At 52.1% G+C, this 23,420-nt stretch overlaps 2 protein-coding genes across 4 annotated transcripts in view; both read left to right on the top strand.

Moving 5' to 3' along the window:
- The first annotated feature begins 6 nt into the window (after window positions 1-6).
- CYB5D1 (cytochrome b5 domain containing 1) lies at window positions 7-8,222 on the top strand. The gene is made up of 4 exons (XM_072149925.1): window positions 7-240; window positions 5,489-5,565; window positions 6,005-6,223; window positions 7,852-8,222. The coding sequence occupies exons 1-4, from the start codon at window positions 114-116 to the stop codon at window positions 8,080-8,082; spliced, it is 654 nt and encodes a 217-aa protein (XP_072006026.1). The 5' UTR covers window positions 7-113; the 3' UTR covers window positions 8,083-8,222.
- Window positions 8,223-18,013: 9,791 nt separating this feature from the next.
- Window positions 18,014-23,420, top strand: part of CHD3 (chromodomain helicase DNA binding protein 3) — a 64,917-nt gene continuing 59,510 nt past the window's right edge. For all 3 annotated transcript variants that reach the window (XM_072149923.1, XM_072149924.1, XM_072149922.1), the window contains exon 1: window positions 18,014-18,808. In XM_072149923.1, the coding sequence (XP_072006024.1) occupies window positions 18,538-18,808 (271 nt within the window). In that variant the 5' untranslated portion in view covers window positions 18,014-18,537. The remainder of the gene's footprint in view (window positions 18,809-23,420) is intronic.

The following is a 23,420-nucleotide window of genomic DNA, read 5'->3' as shown; positions in this document are numbered from 1 at the left end:
CACAGCTGCAGATGGAACGCGGAAACCGAGAGAGAGGGCGGAAGTGACGTAGGAGATGGCCGCGAGAGCGTCCTGTTACCTGGGAAACGCCAGGGAGCAGCTGAGAGTCAGTGATGAGACCGGCCAGAGCCCCGCACTACACCCCCCGGGAGGTCTCCCGCCACTGCACCCTGACCGACCTGTGGGTGTCCTACCGGGGCCGGGTGTACGACCTCACCCCCCTGGCCAAGAAACACAGAGGTGATAAGAGAGCTGACACTGCCCCAGACCCTCTCTCCTACTCTGTCCCCCCTTCCTCTGTCTTTCTCCTGCTCCTCTCTCTCTCGTCTCCCCCCGGTCCCCCTCCCACTCTCTCTCTCGTCTCCCCCGGTCCCCCCTCCCTCTCTCGTCTCCCCCGGTCCCCCCTCCCTCTCTCGTCTCCCCCGGTCCCCCCTCCCTCTCTCGTCTCCCCCGGTCCCCCCTCCCTCTCTCGTCTCCCCCGTTCCCCCCTCCCTCTCTCGTCTCCCCCGGCCCCCCCTCCCTCTCTCGTCTCCCCCGGTCCCCCCTCCCTCTCTCGTCTCCCCCGTTCCCCCCTCCCTCTCTCGTCTCCCCCGGCCCCCCCTCCCTCTCTCTCTCGTCTCCCCCGGTCCCCCCCGCCTCCCACTCTCTCTCTCGTCTCCCCCGGTCCCCCCTCCCTCTCTCTCTCTCTCTCGTCTCCCCCCGGTCTCCCTCCCACTCTCTCTCTCGTCTCCCTCCCACTCTCTCTCTCGTCTCCCCCCGGTCTCCCTCCCACGCTCTCTCTCGTCTCCCCCCGGTCTCCCCCCGGTCTCCCTCCCACCCTCTCTCTCGTCTCCCCCGGTCCCCCCTCCCTCTCTCTCGTCTCCCCCGGTCCCCCCTCCCTCTCTCTCTCGTCTCCCCCCGGTCTCCCTCCCACCCTCTCTCTCGTCTCCCCCGGTCCCCCCTCCCTCTCTCTCGTCTCCCCCGGTCCCCCCTCCCTCTCTCTCGTCTCCCCCGGTCCCCCCTCCCTCTCTCTCGTCTCCCCCGGTCCCCCCTCCCTCTCTCTCGTCTCCCCCGGTCCCCCCTCCCTCTCTCTCGTCTCCCCCGGTCCCCCCTCCCTCTCTCTCGTCTCCCCCGGTCCCCCCTCCCTCTCTCTCTCGTCTCCCCCGGTCCCCCCTCCCTCTCTCTCTCGTCTCCCCCGGTCCCCCCTCCCTCTCTCTCTCGTCTCCCCCGGTCCCCCCTCCCTCTCTCTCTCGTCTCCCCCCGGTCTCCCTCCCACCCTCTCTCTCGTCTCCCCCCGGTCTCCCTCCCACCCTCTCTCTCGTCTCCCCCGGTCCCCCCTCCCTCTCTCTCGTCTCCCCCGGTCCCCCCTCCCTCTCTCTCGTCTCCCCCGGTCCCCCCTCCCTCTCTCTCGTCTCCCCCGGTCCCCCCTCCCTCTCTCTCGTCTCCCCCGGTCCCCCCTCCCTCTCTCTCGTCTCCCCCGGTCCCCCCTCCCTCTCTCTCGTCTCCCCCGGTCCCCCCTCCCTCTCTCTCGTCTCCCCCGGTCCCCCCTCCCTCTCTCTCGTCTCCCCAGGTCCCCCCTCCCTCTCGTGTCTCCCCTGGTGCCCCTCTCTCTCGTGTCTCCCCTGGTGCCCCTCTCTCTCGTGTCTCCCCCGGTCCCCCCTCCCTCTCGTCTCCCCCGGTCCCCCCTCCCTCTCTCGTCTCCCCCGGTCCCCCCTCCCTCTCTCGTCTCCCCCGGTCCCCCCTCCCTCTCTCTCGTCTCCCCCGGTCCCCCCTCCCTCTCTCTCTCGTCCCCCCCTCTCTCTCGTGTCTCCCCGGTCCCCCCTCTCTCTCGTCTCCCCCAAATCCCCCTCCCTCTCTCTCGTGTCTCCCCCGGTCCCCCCTCCCTCTCTCTCTCTCGTGTCTCCTCCGTTCCCCCCTCCCTCTCTCTCTCTCGTGTCTCCTCCGTTCCCCCCTCCCTCTCTCTCTCTCGTGTCTCCTCCGTTCCCCCCTCCCTCTCTCTCTCTCGCGTCTCCCCCGGTCCCCCCTCCCTCTCTCTCTCTCGTCTCCCCCGGTCCTCCCTCTCTCTCTCTCGTCTCCCCCGGTCCCCCCTCCCTCTCTCTCGTCTCCCCCGGTCCCCCCTCCCTCTCTCTCTCGTCTCCCCCGGTCCCCCCTCCCTCTCTCTCTCGTGTCTCCCCCGGTCCCCCTCCCTCTCTCGTGTCTCCCCCGGTCCCCCTCCCTCTCTCGTGTCTCCCCCGGTCCCCCCTCCCTCTCTCGTGTCTCCCCCGGTCCCCCCTCCCTCTCTCGTGTCTCCCCCGGTCCCCCCTCCCTCTCTCGTGTCTCCCCCGGTCCCCCCTCCCTCTCTCGTGTCTCCCACGGTCCCCCCTCCCTCTCTCGTGTCTCCCACGGTCCCCCCTCCCTCTCTCGTGTCTCCCACGGTCCCCCCTCCCTCTCTCGTGTCTCCCCTGGTGCCCCTCTCTCTCGTGTCTCCCCCGTTCCCCCCTCCCTCTCGTCTCCCCCGGTCCCCCCTCCCTCTCTCGTCTCCCCCGGTCCCCCCTCCCTCTCTCGTCTCCCCCTCCCTCTCTCTCTCGTCTCCCCCGGTCCCCCCTCCCTCTCTCGTCTCCCCCGGTCCCCCCTCCCTCTCTCGTCTCCCCCGTTCCCCCCTCCCTCTCTCGTTTCCCCCGGTCCCCCCTCCCTCTCTCTCTCGTGTCTCCCCCGGTCCCCCCTCCCTCTCTCTCTCGTGTCTCCCCCGGTCCCCCCTCCCTCTCTCTCTCGTCTCCCCCGGTCCCCCCTCCCTCTCTCTCTCTCTCGTCTCCCCCGGTCCCCCCTCCCTCTCTCTCTCTCTCGTCTCCCCCGGTCCCCCCTCCCTCTCTCTCTCGTCCCCCCCCTCTCTCTCGTGTCTCCCCGGTCCCCCCTCTCTCTCGTCTCCCCCGGACCCCCCTCCCTCTCTCTCTCGTCTCCCCCGGTCCCCCCTCCCTCTCTCGTCTCCCCCGGTCCCCCCTCCCTCTCTCGTCTCCCCCGGTCCCCCCTCCCTCTCTCGTCTCCCCCGGTCCCCCCTCCCTCTCTCGTCTCCCCCGGTCCCCCCTCCCTCTCTCGTCTCCCCCGGTCCCCCCTCCCTCTCTCGTCTCCCCCGGTCCCCCCTCCCTCTCTCGTCTCCCCCGGTCCCCCCTCCCTCTCTCGTCTCCCCCGGTCCCCCCTCCCTCTCTCGTCTCCCCCGGTCCCCCCTCTCTCTCTCGTCTCCCCCGGTCCCCCCTCCCTCTCCCTCTCTCTCGTCTCCCCCGGACCCCCCTCCCTCTCTCTCGTCTCCCCCGGACCCCCCTCCCTCTCTCTCTCGTCTCCCCCGGTCCCCCCTCCCTCTCTCTCTCGTCTCCCCCGGACCCCCCTCTCCCTCTCTCGTCTCCCCCGGTCCCCCCTCTCTCTCTCTCGCCTCCCCCGGTCCCCCCTCTCTCTCTCTCGTCTCCCCCGGTCCCCCCTCCCTCTCTCTCGTCTCCCCTGGTCCCCCCTCCCTCTCTCTCGTCTCCCCCGGTCCCCCCTCCCTCTCTCTCTCGTGTCTCCCCCGGTCCCCCTCCCTCTCTCGTGTCTCCCCCGGTCCCCCCTCCCTCTCCCTCTCTCGTGTCTCCCCCGGTCCCCCCTCCCTCTCTCTCTCTCGTGTCTCCCCCGGTCCCCCCTCCCTCTCTCGTGTCTCCCCCGGTCCCCCCTCCCTCTCTCGTGTCTCCCCCGGTCCCCCCTCCCTCTCTCGTGTCTCCCACGGTCCCCCCTCCCTCTCTCGTGTCTCCCACGGTCCCCCCTCCCTCTCTTGTGTCTCCCACGGTCCCCCCTCCCTCTCTCGTGTCTCCCACGGTCCCCCCTCCCTCTCTTGTGTCTCCCACGGTCCCCCCTCCCTCTCTCGTGTCTCCCACGGTCCCCCCTCCCTCTCTCGTGTCTCCCACGGTCCCCCCTCCCTCTGTCGTGTCTCCCCCGGTCCCCCCTCCCTCTCTCGTGTCTCCCCCGGTCCCCCCTCCCTCTCTCGTGTCTCCCCCGGTCCCCCCTCTCTCTCTCTCGTCCCCCCCCTCTCTCTCGTGTCTCCCCGGTCCCCCCTCTCTCTCGTCTCCCCCGGACCCCCCTCCCTCTCTCTCTCGTCTCCCCCGGACCCCCCTCCCTCTCTCTCTCGTCTCCCCCGGTCCCCCCTCCCTCTCTCGTCTCCCCCGGTCCCCCCTCCCTCTCTCGTCTCCCCCGTTCCCCCCTCTCTCGTCTCCCCCGGTCCCCCCTCCCTCTCTCGTCTCCCCCGGTCCCCCCTCCCTCTCTCGTCTCCCCCGGTCCCCCCTCCCTCTCTCGTCTCCCCCGGTCCCCCCCCTCTCTCTCTCGTCTCCCCCGGTCCCCCCCCTCTCTCTCTCGTCTCCCCCGGTCCCCCCTCTCTCTCTCTCGCCTCCCCCGGTCCCCCCTCTCTCTCTCTTGTGTCTCCTCCGTTCCCCCCTCCCTCTCTCTCTCTTGTGTCTCCTCCGTTCCCCCCTCCCTCTCTCTCTCTCGTCTCCCCCGGTCCCCCCTCCCTCTCTCTCGTCTCCCCCGGTCCCCCCTCCCTCTCGTCTCCCCTGGTCCCCCCTCCCTCTCTCGTGTCTCCCACGGTCCCCCCTCCCTCTCTCGTGTCTCCCCCGGTCCCCCCTCCCTCTCTCTCGTGTCTCCCCCGGTCCCCCCTCCCTCTCTCTCGTGTCTCCCCCGGTCCCCCCTCCCTCTCTCTCTCGTCTCCCCCGGTCCCCCCTCCCTCTCTCGTCTCCCCCGGTCCCCCCTCCCTCTCTCGTCTCCCCCGTTCCCCCCTCCCTCTCTCGTCTCCCCCGGTCCCCCCTCCCTCTCTCTCTCGTGTCTACCCCGGTCCCCCCTCCCTCTCTCTCTCTCTCGTCTACCCCGGTCCCCCCTCCCTCTCTCTCTCTCTCGTCTCCCCCGGTCCCCCCTCCCTCTCTCTCTCGTCCCCCCCCTCTCTCTCGTGTCTCCCCGGTCCCCCCTCTCTCTCGTCTCCCCCGGACCCCCCTCCCTCTCTCTCTCGTCTCCCCCGGTCCCCCCTCCCTCTCTCGTCTCCCCCGGTCCCCCCTCCCTCTCTCGTCTCCCCCGGTCCCCCCTCCCTCTCTCGTCTCCCCCGGTCCCCCCTCCCTCTCTCGTCTCCCCCGGTCCCCCCTCCCTCTCTCGTCTCCCCCGGTCCCCCCTCCCTCTCTCGTCTCCCCCGGTCCCCCCTCCCTCTCTCGTGTCTCCCCCGGTCCTCCCTCCCTCTCTCTCTCTCTCGTCTCCCCCGGTCCCCCCTCCCTCTCTCTCTCTCTCGTCTCCCCCGGTCCCCCCTCTCTCTCTCTCGTCTCCCCCGGTCCCCCCTCCCTCTCTCTCTCGTCTCCCCCGGTCCCCCCTCCCTCTCTCTCTCGTCTCCCCCGGTCCCCCCTCCCTCTCTCTCTCGTCTCCCCCGGTTCCCCCTCCCTCTCTCTCTCGTCCCCCCCCCCCCCGGCTCTTCTAGCGTGACCCCACCTTCCTTATCTATTTGTGTCTTTGCTCCACTGATATTAACGTCTTCCCTCAGGTGACATTTTATTGAAGCCGATCATTGAGGCGGCAGGGAAGGACATTAGTCACTGGTTCAATCTGAAGACTGGAGACGTAAGTGTCTATCACCGTGTGACACCCCCAGAGGTTATGTGTTAGGAGCCCAGACCCCTAAATCATAGGAGGTCACTAAGTATTCTGTATTATGTTCTCTCTCTATTTGCTGGAGACATATGGATATGTGATTATATAGGACTCGCAGCTCAGTGCTGGTATAAAGAGGTTATTTGTCTATAACATTAAAAGTGACAGGACATCCAGGACGCATCACAGCAGTTATCTCAATACCTTTATATACCTTTGGTCTTCTCCGTGATCCTCTGTCACCACTAGGGGGAGCTCACTGAATACAGAGTCATCACTGAGTTCCATGACGCCTATATTTATTTCTGTTTGCAGTGGGTGAATGGGTCTTGATGGAGGAGACAATGTTAGGGCCGTCACCCCCTTCCTGACCGGGTTATGTTCCTCATTTCTGCATTTGTCTCCACAGATCAAGACCTACATAGATCCGCAGACTGGCTGCCTGAAATACTACACGCCCCAGGGACGCTTCCTCCACGTGCCACCGTCCTATCCCAGCTCAGATTGGGACACAGACTTCGGACGTCCCTGGTGGAAAGATCCATCCTATGAGGTCGGAATCTTGTCTTCCAAAACCAGGATAATCCGAATCATCAACACATTAACATCTCAAGAGCAAATTCTAGAGGTAAATATGCGATGCTAACCTGAAGGACAGACAGAAGGAGGAGCTAAGCCTGCCACTCCCCCCGCAGGGTGATACAGATAGAAGGAGGAGCAATGAATCTGCCCCTCCTCCTACAGGGCGACACAGACAGGAGGAGGAGCTATGAGTCTGCTCCTTCCGCTGCAGGGTGGTACAAACAGGAGGAGAAGCTATGAGTTTGCCACTCCCCCTGCAGAGTGATACAGACAGAAGGAGGAGGAGATATATATCTGTCCCTCCCCCTGCAGGGTAATGCAACAGGAGGAAGAGCTATTAGTCTGCCTCTCCCCCTACAGGGTGATACAGAAAGGAGGAGGAGCTATTATTTTGCCCCTCCCCCTGCAGGGTGACCCAGAAAGGAGGAGGAGCTACTAATTTGCCCCTCCCCCTGTAGGGTAAAACAGGAGGAGGGGCTATGAGTCTGCCCCTCCCCCTACAGGGTGATAAAGAAAGGAGGGGATATGTATCTGGCCCCCACCCCCCACTTTGCAGGGTGATGCAGACAAAGGGCGGAGCTATGAGCCTGTCCTGCAGGGTGATACACACAGGAGGAGCTATGAGTTTGCCCCTCCCCCTGCAGGTTGATACAGGCAGGAAGAGGAACTATAGGTCTGCCCCTCCTCTTGCAGGGTGATACAGACAGTAGGTGTAGCTATGAGTTTGCCCCTCCCCCTGCATCGTAATACAGACAGGAGGAGGAGCTATGAGTTTGCCCCTCCCCCTGCAGTGTTACAGACAGGAGGAGGAGGAGCTATGAGTCTACCCCTCCCCCTGCAGGGTGTTACAAACAAGAGGAGGAGCTATGAGTTTGCCCCTCCCCTTGCAGGGTGATACAGACAGGAGGAGGAGCTATGAGTCTGCCCCTTGTAGGGTGATACAGGAGGAGGAGCTATGAGTTTGCCCCTCCCCTTGCAGGATGTTATAGACAGGAGGAGGAGCTATGAGTCTGCCCCCCCCTGCATTGTGCTACAGACAGGAGGAGGAGCTATGAGTCTGCCCCTCCCCCTGCATTGTGTTACAGACAGGAGGAGGAGCTATGAGTTTGCCCCTCCCCCTGCAGTGTTACAGACAGGAGGAGGAGCTATGAGTCTGCCCCTCCCCCTGCAGGGTGATACAGACAGGAGGAGGAGCTATGAGTTTGCCCCTTCCCTTGCAGGGTGATACAGACAGGAGGAGGAGCTATGAGTCTGCCCCTTGTAGGGTGATACAGGAGGAGGAGCTATGAGTCTGCCCCTTGTAGGGTGATACAGGAGGAGGAGCTATGAGTTTGCCCCTCCCCTTGCAGGGTGTTATAGACAGGAGGAGGAGCTATGAGTCTGCCCCTCCCCCTGCATTGTGTTACAGACAGGAGGAGGAGCTATGAGTCTGCCCCTCCCCCTGCAGTGTGTTGCAGACAGGAGGAGGAGCTATGAGTCTGCCCCTCCCCCTGCAGTGTGTTACAGACAGGAGGAGGAGCTATGAGTCTGCCCCTCCCCCTGCAGTGTGTTACAGACAGGAGGAGGAGCTATGAGTCTGCCCCCCCCCCCCCTGCAGTGATAGAGGACTGATCTGGTGAGCTGTGTGCATTATATAACTGGAGTAATTATTATTATGTGGCGTTGCTGCTGCAGGTGTGCTCGGAGGAGACGGTGTGGGAGATCCTGGCTCGGTATTTGCCATACAACGCCCATGCCGGGAGCTACACCTGGAAGTATTGCGGGGCGCCCCTGAATATGGAGCTGACGCTGGAGGATAACGGGGTGCGCGATGAGGACGAGGAGTTTGATGAGCTGAGGATGGATTGTGATTCGTTCACGGCCAGCATACACCTGTACTTCAACGACGACCTGACAGAACTGTGATGATGGTGGTGGTAGTAGTAGTGCCTGTTATGTGCAGTAGCCAATCTATAGTGAGTCCCGCTGCCTGAAGTACCCGCCCTGCACGGGCCACGTGCCATCTTATTACTTGCCGAATAAAATCTCTGTTTTTACATTATAAACTGCAGGAGAACTACGAGGAAATTCCAGTTATTTCTTATATATGTATCAACGGTTTTAGTGAATTCTCTCCCTTATATTCTCACTGCATTGGAACCATAGAGATCTACACACAAGTATATACACCTATAACCTTTGTGTATGTTAGTAGCAGCAGGACTGTGAAATATGGATTTATATTCCAGGGTTGTATTAGTGGTTGTCCTCACACTGCTGTGCTCTTTGCTCTCTGCAGCCAGTGTTATGTATTGTCCCTGGAGAGATGTGTAATCAGACCTCACACTGCTGTGCTCTGTGCTCTCTGCAGCCAGTGTTATGTATTGTCCCTGGAGAGATGTGTAATCAGACCTTGTCTTTTTTTGTCACTAACAGCAGGACTGTGAGATATGGATTCATATTCCAGGATTGTAGCTTCTCCAAGTGCATAAGGGGCACTTGTACTCACACTGCTGTGCTCTGTGCATAATGTAATGAGGTAATCTACCTGGAGATGTGTGCATTCAGACTTTTTTGTATGTTGTTAGTAGCAGGAGGACTGTGAAATATGGATTTATATCCATGGGCATCCTTCCTTCTAAAATTAAGTTTTAAAAATATGTTAATGAACCTGAGGGTCTCTGGGGGGGGGGGGGGGGGTTTCCAGAGCCCCTCTCTGATATCTTTTCACTTGCGGTTACTCTATTAGATTCCACAGGCAGATGGAGGCGAGGGGGGGGGGGGGAGCAGGGGCAAGGGAGACAGGTTTTGCTCAGTGTAACAGCCTGTGACCCTACAGCACAGAGGGGCTCTGAAAATGCCCACCAGAGCCCCTCTGCCTCATTAGCATAATTGTAACCCCTTGATGCACCGCGCAGTATTGCAACAACGCCCACCAATAATACCTGCAGCCGGTGCTTGCACCAATCGCGGGTATTAACCCTTCCAATGCCGCCGCCAGCATTTACAAGACGATCGTCGCTACCTCGGGGGTTGCCATGTTGTAATGAATACTGTGCAGCAATGCCGTATACTGCAGTACAGAGCAGCTTTCCTTTAACATCACATAAACCTCTTGTTTGCATTTTGAAATGCATTAGGTAAAACATGTCCAAAAATCGGCAGTTGTTTCACGGCCCCCATCGACTGTGAGCGAGCGACTACTAATTATAGAGCCGGTCCTATGTCTGGTCACCTGCACAAAGTGCGCCACAAACAGGGTAACAGGGGGTCCCTTACTTCTTACAGCCACATCTGCCATCTACCAGCAGATTTAATGATGGGGAGGCTGCTGCAAACATTTCCTTAGTGAGGGGAGGCTGCTGGACAGTTTATAGAAGAGAAGTAGATGGATTTCCCACCCTGGGCTTATACTCGAGGCTAAAATTAGGTACTTGCAGAACAGAGGGCATTTTAGACCAGGGACTGCCCGGAAATGGGACATTATATAGATGGACTTACGGACTGGGGGGCACACAATATATATTTGTTTTTAGGTGCAGCCGAGTGCATACAAAAAGCTTTGAACGCTGCTTTAGAAGCTCCGTGATCCTGAGATTTATAAATTAAAGTTTATAAAAATATAAATTATGCAGTTACCTGTGTATAGTGCAGGGGGCGCCAGATTCATCATTTCTGGCGCCCGTTCTTCATGAATCTGGCGCCCCCTGCACTGCCCCGACAGAGTGCACCAACTTTTATTTGGTGCACCTTTAACATGGGGCGTGCGAGACACATTTTTGTCGTATTCTGCATGATAATTGTTGCGCACGGTCTGACTGAGCACCGGAGCGCCCCCTACAGTGCACAATTTTGTTTTGCACCAGGAATAGTACACGCGCGACACCAAAGAGGCACGGACACTTCTTAAATACCTGTGCAATCAGTTTGCACCTAAAAGAACGTGCAAAGTCCGACAGAAAACTGGTGCCGTGGCTTTAGTAAATCTGGGCCAATCTCTTTTGCCACCAAACTGTCCAGTCTTATTTGGGTCTGGGTTATACGGTGTTCCTGTAATTCTTGTGTACACAATGTATATATATATACACACACCTTCTCTCATGTGGAACCCTAGACGCTGCTTTTTTTCATATTGTATCATGAGATTAATTGAATATTTATAATTTTTAAAAATTAATAATAAATAATTTCCCTCGGCTCGCCGTGCACGATGAACGCGCTTTCAACCAGAACACCGCGTCTTCCGATGTCTGTCATTGTCTCCAATCATCTTGTTGCTGCTTTTCGCCTCCCCGTTTTTCCCCTCCGCTCTTCTGCCTGTTTCCCGTCTCTCTTGTTTTCATAAATTATCGAGGCTTTTTTTTTTTAAAGCATAAATTATACATCTGTTCGACGTGTCACGTGACGTCTGATGTTGCTCTCCTTTTATATTTTTCCGCGATGGGTAAGGGTCTGCAATGTGTGTTTTGCCGATCGCTCGCGTAACGATGCAAGGAAGATCAAAATGTTCTTCTTGGTGCACATGTGAAAATTGGGTGCCTTCCCCCCACCCCTCTTGTATCTTGCTGTAGATTCAGACTTGTGACACTTTCTGAACTGCATTGTGACTGAAGCCCCATCCATTTTAACCTATAACGGGGGGGGGGTAACGTCCTAACGATGACCGGTTGATGGATCGTTATTAAATCTTATAATTAAGTTTTTTTTTTCCCTCTTTCTCGCTGTCATCCGTTTCCAGACGAGGCATCCGGCTTTGCACGCAGAGTTAAATCTTAATGTGAGTCTGATGTCAGACTGAGCATGACTGCTGAATGCCTCACCCCTCCCTCGGCTCACAAAAGAAATATATATTTATTGTCTTTCTTCTTCTTGGCTGAAAGGAAGAAAAGAAAAAAAAAAAAATAAACAAATGAGCAGCGTGCTGCAGGAAGCCATTTTGAGTTCTGCAAAAAAATATATAAATTTCTTTTTTATTTTATAGAACAAAAGAACAAAATCTATTCATCTGCACAACAAAAGATGTTGGGGATTAAAAATAAAAAAAAAACATTTGCAGGGGGAAGGGTAATTGCGTTATTACACTGTATTCTCCCCCCCCCCTCCCGATGGCTTGTCGGGAAAAAAAATTGCTATTTAGCTGGAATAATGTCCTTTCTTCGTGTGATTCTCAGAGCTGTCAGGTCACTGGGGTAATGACATAATCTTGTCGACTCCGATTCTGAGGTGACTCCACGTCCCTACTTGACACCTTAAGTCGTGCATCAGCTTTTAATTAACGGAGAAATTATCAAGAAGAGGGGCAGCCTAGATCTTTCCACCTAACCTAATCTTTTGCTTCCGACCACATATGGCCCACTTTCCCGGAGCAGACACTGAACCCCGATTATTGCGTATATTTTCCCATAAAGTTGTGAATCCCGGAGACCCTGCTGAGTCGCTGTCTGCCGAGACGCCTAGCAGCCTAAAACAACAGATTTTCCAAAAGTGTGACTCTTCACGGTGGAGATACAGCGCAACCTCCTTGTGTGCAAGGGGTTATGGGAAACCGAATGAAAATCTCTGTGAGGCTATTTATTCGCCTAACCAAAGGAAGATAGCTTGTCGTTGATCAAAAAATTGATATTGCTTCTTGTAATCTGGAGTCCGCAAATGCTTGTAATATTATCCATTGCCACACGTGGTATCATCGCCTGTAAACGGACCTTGTGCTGTGTCATTGGTTCGGAGGGAAATTTACAGGATCTCCATAGCATTTCAGTTAGGGCTCATGCAAAGGACTGTGCCGATTGTGGGAAAAGTGTCCGGTGTGTTGGCTTTTTGCGCTCCCCAGACTGAAAATAGTTCTCCAACCCGATGCAGCATTGTAGCTTCCGATGATTCTGTGGGTAGCAGCTTCACGGCGGGAGTAATGGCCCCCTGCACTGAGAACGTCAGTGTTGTGCCGAGGCTGGAGCTAATTGCATCGTAGAAAACTGTGATCTTCGGTCCATGGACCATGTCTCCTCGGCTGAACGCAGTAGTGTGCAAGAGACCTTACTTGTGGTTTATAACAATTTGCCAAGATGTTCGAGATAATCATCTCTCCGTGCACTACTGCTGAGCTCATCTAAGGTGGCAATGGATGGGTTAAGCCGCTACCAGGGCTTTTGATAACACACAAAGTGAATTTCGGGCTACTTCAGGATGGTCAAATATAACTCAAGAGCACCTAAGCACCAAAAACTTTTAAATAAATGGCGCAATTTTACTTGCCTCGTATCTAAAAACATAATTTTATTCCCTATATTACCCACTGAACCATGTTCACGCTCAGACTGCTGTCAGCTAAACAACTGTTCTCCGAGCCAGCTGTCTGCTTCATCTCCCACTGGGAAAGAAGTGGCTGGCAGACACCGAAGCTGCTGGCCAGGTTAAAATCCAACCTGTTGCTTTCCTTGTTTCTTTTGAAAAATGGGACGTCAAGGGACTATCGGACAGTCCATGCAGACATGACACCATTGATTGTAACATCTAATCCCACCGTTGCATATACACTGACTAGGACGCACATAAAGGATGCCTTTGCGGGGCTTCAACGGCGAGTGCAGATAAATGGCACCCGACCAAGTGCTTTCCAGACCTGGCACAACTACTGTAGGCTTGGGATTCCTACCTTAGCTCCAAATGAGAAATGCTCTTTAATGATTTACCCGTATACATTCAATTTCTACAAGTAAAAGCCTTCGAAGCAATCAAAAGAAAGACTTAGGCCCGTTGCCCACAAAGTTTTCCTCAGACAAACATGGTCCGTGGGTGTCCAGGTAAACTACAACTGCCGAAGGGAACTCTGCGTAATAACCTAACAGTTATAGGCTCGGCATTCGCATGCGAACGGGGCAAGTTTGTCAGAACAAATTCGCTCATGGGCAACAGGCCGTAGACGCATCAGCGATGACCATCTACAACTAACAGTGGGTTGTGTCTTGAGTTTAATCATGCAAAGCTCAGCTAGTAAAGTTTCTTGGGTTAATAATTAACCATTGGTCTGTATTTAAGAGGGCAGGATTGCAAGTTACAAGTTTTTCTTTTTGGCACAAGAAAACTGAACTGGTATTACTACATAAAATGCAACCTGTGTTTTCTTTGCATCTATGCTAAAGGCTAAACTTGTGGTGGGCAGGAGGGAGTACATTTCTCGCCTATATCACGTCTGTAAAATCAAGTTCACACAAAGGCTACATTCACACACATGTATGGGGGACGTATATACGGCCGACGTATGTACGGCCGATATACCTCCCCCATACACTTTTATGGGCTCACGGTCCTTTACGGGAGCAGTACGGTGCAGCACATGTGCAGCACCATACCGCTCCGTAGCCCGGAAAAAGATAGGACATGTCCTATCTTTTCCCGTGATACGGCGCTGTGCGCTGTATCTTCCTATGGAGAGGGGCGGGGGTGAGCAGCGTAATACGATACGGCGGGCATACATCGTGTGAATGTAGCCAAAGGATTAAGTGGAAAATTCCTCCTCAAAATCCATCCCCAATTCATGTCGATGGGAGGATTTGTAGACTTTTTCTTTAGCAAAGAGATTTTTCCACTTCAGAAAAGTGTTAAAAGGACAAAATCCATGACTGGAGTTGTGAACTAGTCAGTTAAACAAGACTAAGGTGAGATCAGGGGAGGTCCCACCATTGGGACATAACCGAGTTCTATTGTAGCCTTCTCCATAGAGATGATTAAACTCCTCTTGGCTGCTGTCTTCCTGATGATATAATTGAAATACTTCTTTAAGGCTGGGTACACATCACATTGTGTGCCATACGTTGTAAGGACACATTGGGCACATTCCCAATCTGGGGGTAGGAGTGTACAACTGCAGCAGCTGGTGATTGGCTGCTGCCGATGTTTGCCAGGTCCCCCCTCCTGCTGATTGAAGTAACCACTCAGCGAGCCTGGAGGATGGATACATTGGGGGTCATTTACTAAGGGCTCGAATCGCTACCTGGCGTCGCATTACCCGAAAATCACAGTTTTGCGCCGAGTTGCCCCGGGTTTTTAGCGCACGCGATTGGATTGTGGCGCATAGGTGCTGGCATGCCCATGACGAAAATCGGGGGGGCGCAGCCATCGGAAAACCCAATGGATTCGGAAAAACTGCCAATTTATTTTTTTCTAAAATGTGTCGCTTGACACGCGCTTACCTGCACCCAGCAACGGATGGTGAACTCCAGCGGACTCCGGAGGACTTCAGCGCAGCAGCGACACCTGGTGGACATGGGGCGCACTACCTTAGTGAATCGCCAGAAGACCCGAATCCTCGACAGAGAACGCGCCGCTGGATCATGACAGGACCGGGTAAGTAAATCTGCCCCAATATGTTGCATACACTCCCCATAGGCTTTTATTACCTACGCTGGGTGTATACACTCAGTCAGCAGGATGGAAAGAAGTAACTTTCCACGTCTTTTCATCCAGCCTTTTTCGCCGGATGCGACGTGTACTGGTCAGACGAAGGCAACAACTATGCCTCCGTCTGCCAGCATATGTCAATGGATACGTTCACCGTATGTGTCGGGAGCTTTCCCAACACATATGCTGAGCTTATACAGAAAATGTAATGTGAACCCAGCCTAAGGCCCCTTCCACACTTGCGATTGTGATGTGCTGAAGTCGCATCACACTCGCAACGAGTGCTGCCTGGACCGCCCGGCCCCAACGCTGCAAACCGGAACTGAACTCAGCATGTCAGTTCAGTTCCGGTTTGCAGCGTTCGGGCCGGGAAATCCAGGCAGCACTCGCTGCGAGTGTGATGCGACTTCAACTTATCACACTCGCAAGTGTTAAATGGGCCTAACTGTGACAATATGTCACCATGGACAAGACATCACAGAAAATCAAGGGCAAGGCCACGTAACTTTACGTTACTATCTATGGACACAATTTCATAATCAACAAGTCTGAGACGTAGCCATCAGACGGGCATCAGAAGAATTCATACGTCTGATATCCTATATTTTTATTATCTTTTATGCTATTATTCTTCACACTCACTCCCCTTAAAATGTTTTTAAAAAGCAATGCTAGGAAATCTGGGGCCTCCCAACGGATTCGGTTGCATGAGGCTTACAAAATGTGCCGCATTATTGCTAATATAATATTGCATTAATGACAAATAACTACATTGTCCAAAACTGCTCTTCCATTTAGGAGCTCAAATACAATTTCCCCGGCTTCTGATAAAGCCCTGCCGTTATCCTCGGTTTGCTCTGCACTGCCAGCTATGCTGCGCTCTAGGATAGCCTTCCTACTGACAAGGTCTCCCCTGCACAGCGGACTCCCCCTCCTCTCTGACATGACCCCTCTGCCTGGTACGCTCTGCTCTGAAGAAGCTTCTGCTTCCGTACAGCAGCTGCTGAATTATGTTTTAACCCTGGAGCCATTGATCTGCCACAAGTAATTAATAATAATTTAAGGCAAACCACATAGACTCTCTAAGAACCTGAGATATCTTCTAGGTGCCCTTAGGTATAAAACTGGTGTCATATATGGCTAATAAAATCCTACAAAAGCGCAGGTTGGCGAAGGCGCAGAAGGTCTTGAATGAGAATAACCCTGTGGCCTAATCGACAAATGGGGCCAATAAATACTGTAGGACAGAAACACTAAAATACGTAAAGCTTTATCTGGACCTTGTCATGGTATGGGACACTGTATTCATCCATGATACGATTGTGCCGCATCCTCCACAGTATGGATGACGGTTCTCTGCTCTGGGTACGGCTACATTCACACGATGTATGCCCGCCGTACCCTAGTATCGGTCGTATATACGTCCCCCATACATGTGTGTGAATGTAGCCTAATAGTGAAAATTATTCAGGTTGAGACATTATGGATTAATCGTGATGAACAACTTTTATCTTGACAATTCCGCTCAGACACTGGAGATGTCTCCGCTGTCCTGTCTAGTGCCTGACCCCGTAAAAATCCGAACGTGACCTCACATTAAACTCTAGGCATCATTAGGTTACATATGGGGGCATCTGGTGTCAGGCACTGAATAATGTCCTAGTAGTTGCACGACAGACACTAACAGTGTTCATCACTCTCCGAGGCTCTGATATGTCAGAAGATGGTAGGCCGAGCCGAGCCGATCTACTGCTAACTTTTCCATCCAAACGACAGACCGTTTTAATCGCTGACTATGTTAATATCAATGTACACTGCTAGCCTTCCTGTCGACAAAGGCACCCCTCTGATTGGTCCTCATTAGTTGTGGGATCAGGGCGAGTTTCCCCTTCAAAGTCCCAGGTTTGGTTTCACATGGGTACCCACTTCTTGCCCTGATCCCACAACTAATGAGGACCAATCAGAGGGGTGCCTTTTCAACATGCAATATCGTAGTACAGCTTTGGCTCACTCGATACAGTAGGTACTAATAGGACCCTGCTCCAATCAAGTTGAGCGGAGTTAAAAGAGACTTGAATCAGAGTGGGTACTCACTTATTACTCTGATGCCAATCAGAGGGGTGGCTTTTCAACAAGTGGCATCATAGTATGGCTTTAGCTCACTTAGTACAGGCAGTCCCCGGGTTACATACAAGATCGGTTCTGTAGGTTTGTTCTTAAGTTGAATTTGTATGTAAGTCGGAACTGTATATTTTATCATTGTAATCCCAGACAGAATTTTTTTTGGTCTCTGTGACAATTGGGTTTTAAAAATGTTGGGTTGTCATAAGAACCAGGAGTAACAATAAAGCTGTAACTGTTACAGCTGTTTATTGGAGCCAAGGGCTAAAGTACAGTCACTTACTAACAAACAGAGGTCTGTTTGTAACTAGGGGTCGTCTGTAAGTCGGGTGTTCTTAAGTAGGGACCGCCTGTACCGGGTCTACAGTAGGTAATAAAAAGACCCTTTTCCCGTCATATTGAGTCTCTGTTAACCCTGTACCTATGCAGTGGTAATTTTTTTTTTTGTAGTGGAATTACAAATCCGGAGGGTGGTCCGTCGCAACAAACACCAACGTTGACACTGTCGGATATTTTTATATATAAGAAGGCAGCTACCTGGAAAAAAAAAACATGCAGCACAGAGAGCTAATTTTCCTGCCACAACAAAGGACTATACTATCGGTCAACAGTGTCTGCCGATGCAACTAGTGTCACCCCATCTATTTCGTGACAGACCCCCACGATCACAATAATTTTTTTCATTTTTATTGTCTTTGCTATCAATCCATACAAACCACCTGTACAACCGTATAATTTTCCTGACAAAACAACAGACCCCCGCAAAGTATCACAATTACGTGTCAAGGGGGTCCTTCATCGGACGCCCCCCCGACTCTGTAACGACGGTCAAGCTTTGTGCAGAATCACCAGAAATTTTTTTTTTAATCTATATGTAGAAAGGAAAACATGCAAGAAGAAAAATCGTCTCCACCTTTGTCTGTAACTATATATTACAAAAAAAAAAAAAAAGCTTTCTTTTTGCATTTCAGTCATATGTTTTTTTGTCGACACTTCTTGCCTCCCCCCCCCCCTCCCCTTCTTCTTCTTCTCAGCCAGATCCTATTTGACTGCACATTTACATCTGTCTGGCCTTGCTCTGACATAGCCACACCCATGTATTATTATATGCCTATCATATCCTATATCTATATATTTTTTATACTTTTTTTTTTTTTTTTCGTGCCAGCTGTCCCCCCCCCCCCAGCCATTTTGTGCAGCTCTTTCACCAGAGAGAGGCTGCTGTGTATAATAGAAATGGTCTTAATAAAAAAGGGGGAGTAGCTGCTGTGTGATTCAGGTGGGGGAGGGATGAGGAAGGTTTATAAATATCTCACACAGCCTCATTTTATTATTTTTTTTTTTAACTTTACATATAATAATTGAAGGGGCGGCCATCTTGGTTCCCTGTCAACTTTCCTATTTGATCTGAATAAAAATAAATCCCTGATTCTTTTTTACTACAGATTTTTTTTTTCCTCTTCCTTCACCCCCCTTTTAAGACTTTTCTTCCTGGATATTTTTTAACCCCCCTTTTAAGTTTCCTTTCTTAAAGGGGAGGGATTTTTTGGGGGCTAATTTTTTTTTCTGTGCTGGTTCACAAATAAAACACGACAAAGAATGAAAATCTGATTTTTGATCCTCCACCCCCCCCCCCTTCTCTTTTTTTGTGTTGATGTTTTTAACCCCCCCTTTTAAGCGATTTTTTTATGATTTGTGAGCATTTTCTGAGGAGAATTTTCGTCAATACCGTTGGATGAAGTCGACTTTAAGGTTATTTTTGCATTTTCCGGGCGTTTTGTGCATTTTTTCCTGTCAGGAAACTTTGCCGTGAGGAGCCGGGCAGGGCAAGCCGGCGAGCGGGAGGCAGAGAGCGGACGGCCGATGTCCTCCTCCCCGCTGAGGGACGAAGAAGAAGAGGAGGAAGAGGAGATGGCCGTGTCCGAAGAAGGGGACGGCGAGAAGGAGGAGGAAGAGGATGATGAAGAAGAAGAGGACGAAGAGGAGGAGGAAAGAGAGGACGACGACAACGAAGACGAGGAGCCTGAGGCGACACCGAGGCGCCATAGCCCCAGCCTTCTCTTCCCGCCAACGTCCTCTGGGGAGCCGGGGAGTGTTGAAACCGACGACGCGCCAACCGTCGCCGCTGCCGCAGGTAAACAGGGAGCGACTGGCGGGGGGCGAAGGGGACCTGAAAGCGGGGGCGGCTTCAAGTCCCCCCTCTGTAGTAACCCACCGCATTAACCGTTGGACGGTCTCACTGCAACCAGCGAGGGAGGGGTGGGGGGACGAGGGGACTAGAGCCGAGTGTCCCCCTATTGTTTGATTTGGTGACGGCAGCCCCCACTGTGTCCACCTCAACCCCCCCTCCTCCTCTCAGTGGTGTGGTCTGTCCCTTCACCTTTAAATAGAGTGACACCACAGAGTGTTCCCGCCATTTACTTAGCATGTCCTACATATGTCTGTGTGTGTGTGGTGGCTTTTATTGCCTCTCTGAGGGGCTTGACACTTATTTCATGGCTCCCTGGTGGGCTAGGAAGTGTGTGAGGGGCGTTATCTAAAACTTGTGATTATAATTATTGTCGTCATGTCTGGTAAAAGGCATCACTACCTGTCTGTTTATATAGTCTGGGGGCTGTGGGGCTATTTTGGCCACAACGCGTGTCACGTGACGAGAAATTGGCACCTGAAGTGCTGTTTGATTTTTTTTTTTTTTTTTTGCTTCCTTTGACTCAGTCGAAGTTGTGGTGACCTCCGGGTCGCGTTGTGGCCTCATTCACTTGTGTTATGTCAGGTGTCGGCGCGATATTTGGTATTGTGGCCGGAGTTGCTGCCAAAATTGCCCTGCGGCCTCATCCTTAGGTAGGCGTAACTAAACCGAAGCAAACTGCACATCCAAGAAATTTGGCAATTTCTTGACTGAACTATATTTTACTTATGTCCAGTAATAGAGACTCGTAAACGCACCTATTATCTCATTATGATACGAGCCAACGAGAAGAATTTTTGCCAATTTCAGTAGTCATCATTTGTGACGTTTAGGATTTAGTTTACGGTATCCCTACTTGTAGTTATAATATTGTTTTCGCATTAACTTTTTGCGTTGTATTATAATGTAGGTTTTTTACCCAGTTTTGGTAAAATCTTGAATACCACCCTCAACCCAAAATATAGTCTCGCGTATTTGGTGAAAGGTATCACCTCGTACTACTCTTATCCGGGATCATTATTGTAAGGTTTGTAAACTTACATTGAGACTTTTCTGCATTTTGTAATGAAACACAAAGGGTGCTTGGGTTATAGGTCTGTTCGTGGTGTGTTTCTTTAAACGCACTGAAATCGCATGCAAAAACACGTGTGCCGTGTGTGAACGTGGCCTCGTGGTCGTAATGTGACGTGACCTTGATGTGTGTTGACTGTGTGTATTGACCAAGACTTGGTCATCTTTGGAGGTGCGAAGCCTGTCTAAGTCACACTTGCTGTGTAAAACTAATGTAATTCCACACTTGCGAGTGTGATGCGATGAACGCATGCTGCTCGGATCGCCCGGCCCGAACGCTGCACCGCAGGAGTGAACTCAGCATGTCAGTTCAGTCCCTGTGTGCAGCATTGGGGCCGTGCGATCCAGGCAGCATGCGTTGCGAGTGTGATGCGAGTTTATCGCATCACACTCGCAAGTGTGGAACCGGCCTAAGCTCACACTTTCACCATATTGAGGCATAATGAAAGCCAACAGGGTTACATCTCGCAGCAGCAGGTTTAAAGGGATTATTAATATAACTGGTTCTCTGGAACTGCTAGGCCGGAAGTGTCATTGGTCATGTGACTACTGGGGCAGCAGTGGTGCCAGCCTCGACTGCTTACAAGGTTTATTGGTGGACAAGTCTACTTGGGATAATTTTCTTGTCATTATAAATAAAATCTTTATTTATATAGCGCCATTATATTTCTTAAATGGGGTAAAACTACCAATGGAGGGTCCACATGGAGCCAATGTGAACATAGCTACCTTGTAAATTTTTGGAAAATATTTTTGCACGTTTTTCATTGTCTGTATGGACACATACAAGGAAATCGGCAAAAGATTTGAGCGGCTATCAGTACAGAGTTAAGGCTGTGTTTACACCTTCCAATTGGATCGCGTGGTGCTGATTCCCAATCGCATGCGATCGGGACAGGCCATTGCCCTTTGCGGTGGGATTGCAATCCAACCGGAAGTTGTTATTGCAGCTTAATGGTGTCATATTCATTGTGCACCCAACCACAGGCCTCATCGGTCTCGTGTGTTAACAGCGTGTGGCTGCTGAGGCCAATACATTGACCTAGCGCTCAGGTGCACAATGCACATGACAATATCACTTCAGGTGAATGAGGACCGGGAAGCCCTAGGGACCACAACGGGCACAACAGAACTGAGGGATCTGTTCAAAGATCTTGATGTGCGTTGACTGTGTGTTGGCCGAGACTTGGCCATCTTTGGAGGCGCTTAGCCAGTTTGAGTCACACTTAAGCTATATTCACACCCATAACCTGCCAAAAATTTTTACCCTGTACCCAGATTTTTGTTGAATGTTTTACCCCGTTTCATAGCATTTTTGGTTTATTCAGTAGGATACCTGCTTACCAAATGTTTAAACATAGAAATAATTTTACAACCCTCCCCCCCCCCCCCCAAAAAAAAATCCAACCATAAAAAAATCTAAAAGATATAAAATATATTTAGTAACAACCGTCTGTCCAATAATATCCCACAGTTCTATTTTTAAATACAATGCGACGACGCTCCCCGAGCATCAGGTTGCTTTTCCTCTCTCTCTCGGTAACCATTTTGCAGAATATTTGGGCGTGTTCCTACAATATTGTCAGCACATCGGAAGGTATCGCTGTATCAGATAATTGCCTCCAGCCTTGATTTGCCTAGAACATTAGTAATGGCCTGACTGCAGTATCTTTCTGTTATTCCCAGTCATGTCACACCACCCGGTGGCAGACAATGCTTCTCGATGGCCTTGAAGAGGCTTGACAGCAGAAGCTGTTAACCTCTTGTCATCTGTAGATCTCTAGATTACGTCTGAATATTTTTTCTTTCTGTATGGTATCTCAGCCAATACTCCCCCCCCCCCCCCCTCCCCTCCTCCTTCTTCTCCTCCTCCTCCTCCTTAGTTTTATTACAGGCCCCCAATTTTTTTTCTGTCTGGATTATTCTTCTCCCTTAGGGTTTCCACCAGAATTTTGTAATCGCTGCCAGACCTTTTTTTTTTTTTTATTTTATTGCAAGCCTCAGATTTATACATTCCTCAGGAGCACGTAAATATCTGTGCGTTACGGGGGAATTTATCGGGCGGGAGATTTAAAACGTGTATAAAGAAAAAAAAAAAGCATTAAAATTCTATAGAAAATTATAGTGAGCAATGGGAGGGTCTTATAAGTGAAAACAAATTCTGGTGTCGCAACATCTGAAACATTGGGGGTCATTTATCTTATTTTCCCCTTCCCTGAGCTCTTTTAGTGCTTTTTGAGAGTTTAATTTTTTTGCACCTGATTTGTCTTTGTTAAATAAAGTTTTTTAAAAAAAAAAAAAGGTGCAATTTTGTTGCGCAAATCACTCCATTGCTTGTCCGGACTGGTGGGTTATTGGACAATTATTTGCGCCCATATAGGTGTAAATCAATGTTAAATAAGCGCAAACATCTGGAAGCAGGAGAAATACAAAGACAAATTAGGCGCAAGCTGCTACACAGCTAACTGGTAGAAAAAGGTGCAAGAAATTGTGCAAATACCCCAATGCGCTCAAAAAGTCTACAAAATACAACCAAAAAAGGCGCATCAGACTAAGATAAATGACCCCCCATTGTGCCCACTTGGTTACTGATCCCTTCATTGTTTTGTACCATTATGGTTTGGTATGACAATGCTCACTTCTGCTCGTGGTGCCTTGGGGGGGGGGGGGGGTGGCCTGTCCGAATTGCATTGGGTTATCGGTGTAAAACTTGGCAACGCTGATGTACAGTTGAAACTTTATGTGGGAGATCCATTTGATTTTTGCAGCAGTGACTTTTTGTTTTTATACATAAGTCTTTGGTGGTTTTGTGATAATCTTGGGACCCCACCCCGTGGGAAGAAGTAGCAAAAGAAATTAAAAGGTTATTAAGCATAATTCTGCTGACACTTCTGACCACACTAGGCCCCATGACCACTAATTAAGGTCACATGTACACGAACATGCTCATTACCAGGCCAGATTTGAGGCCTGTTTTCTGCCGGATGGAGATATGGGGGGTTGGTCTGAGCACTCTTTAACCCTCCCATCAGCATAGGAAGCTGAGCGGCCACACCGCATAAATGGGCCGGAATAGGTCCTGCTTTTGCAACGTTTTTGCGACTAACTCACATATATATGGTCGTGTGCATGAGGCTTAAGTCCTTGTACAAATTTGAAAGTGTGAGGTGTCCAACACGCAACGTATGCTGGCTGGAACATGAGGCCCGAACACTGAGTAACCGGAACTAAACTCCGGCATGTCAATTCAGTTTGTTTTGGTTGTCGGCGTTCGGGCTGGACGTTCCAGGCAGCACTCCGGTGCAACTGGTAAGGCCCCTTTCACTCACATGTTCAGGGATGAATATGCAGAATTTGCAGGGGGGATATCCCTCCCCATATATGGCTATGTCATCTGGCCACGGCCATTATGGGATAGGGCCTAACTTGCTGATCAGTGGGGGTCTCAGCACTGAGACCCCCCACAGATCATGAAAACGAGGGGTCA

The sequence above is a fragment of the Engystomops pustulosus genome, chromosome 4 (genome assembly GCF_040894005.1).
Source record: "Engystomops pustulosus chromosome 4, aEngPut4.maternal, whole genome shotgun sequence".
Lineage (NCBI taxonomy): Eukaryota > Metazoa > Chordata > Amphibia > Anura > Leptodactylidae > Engystomops > Engystomops pustulosus.
This window is presented reverse-complemented; position numbering and strand designations above follow the sequence as displayed.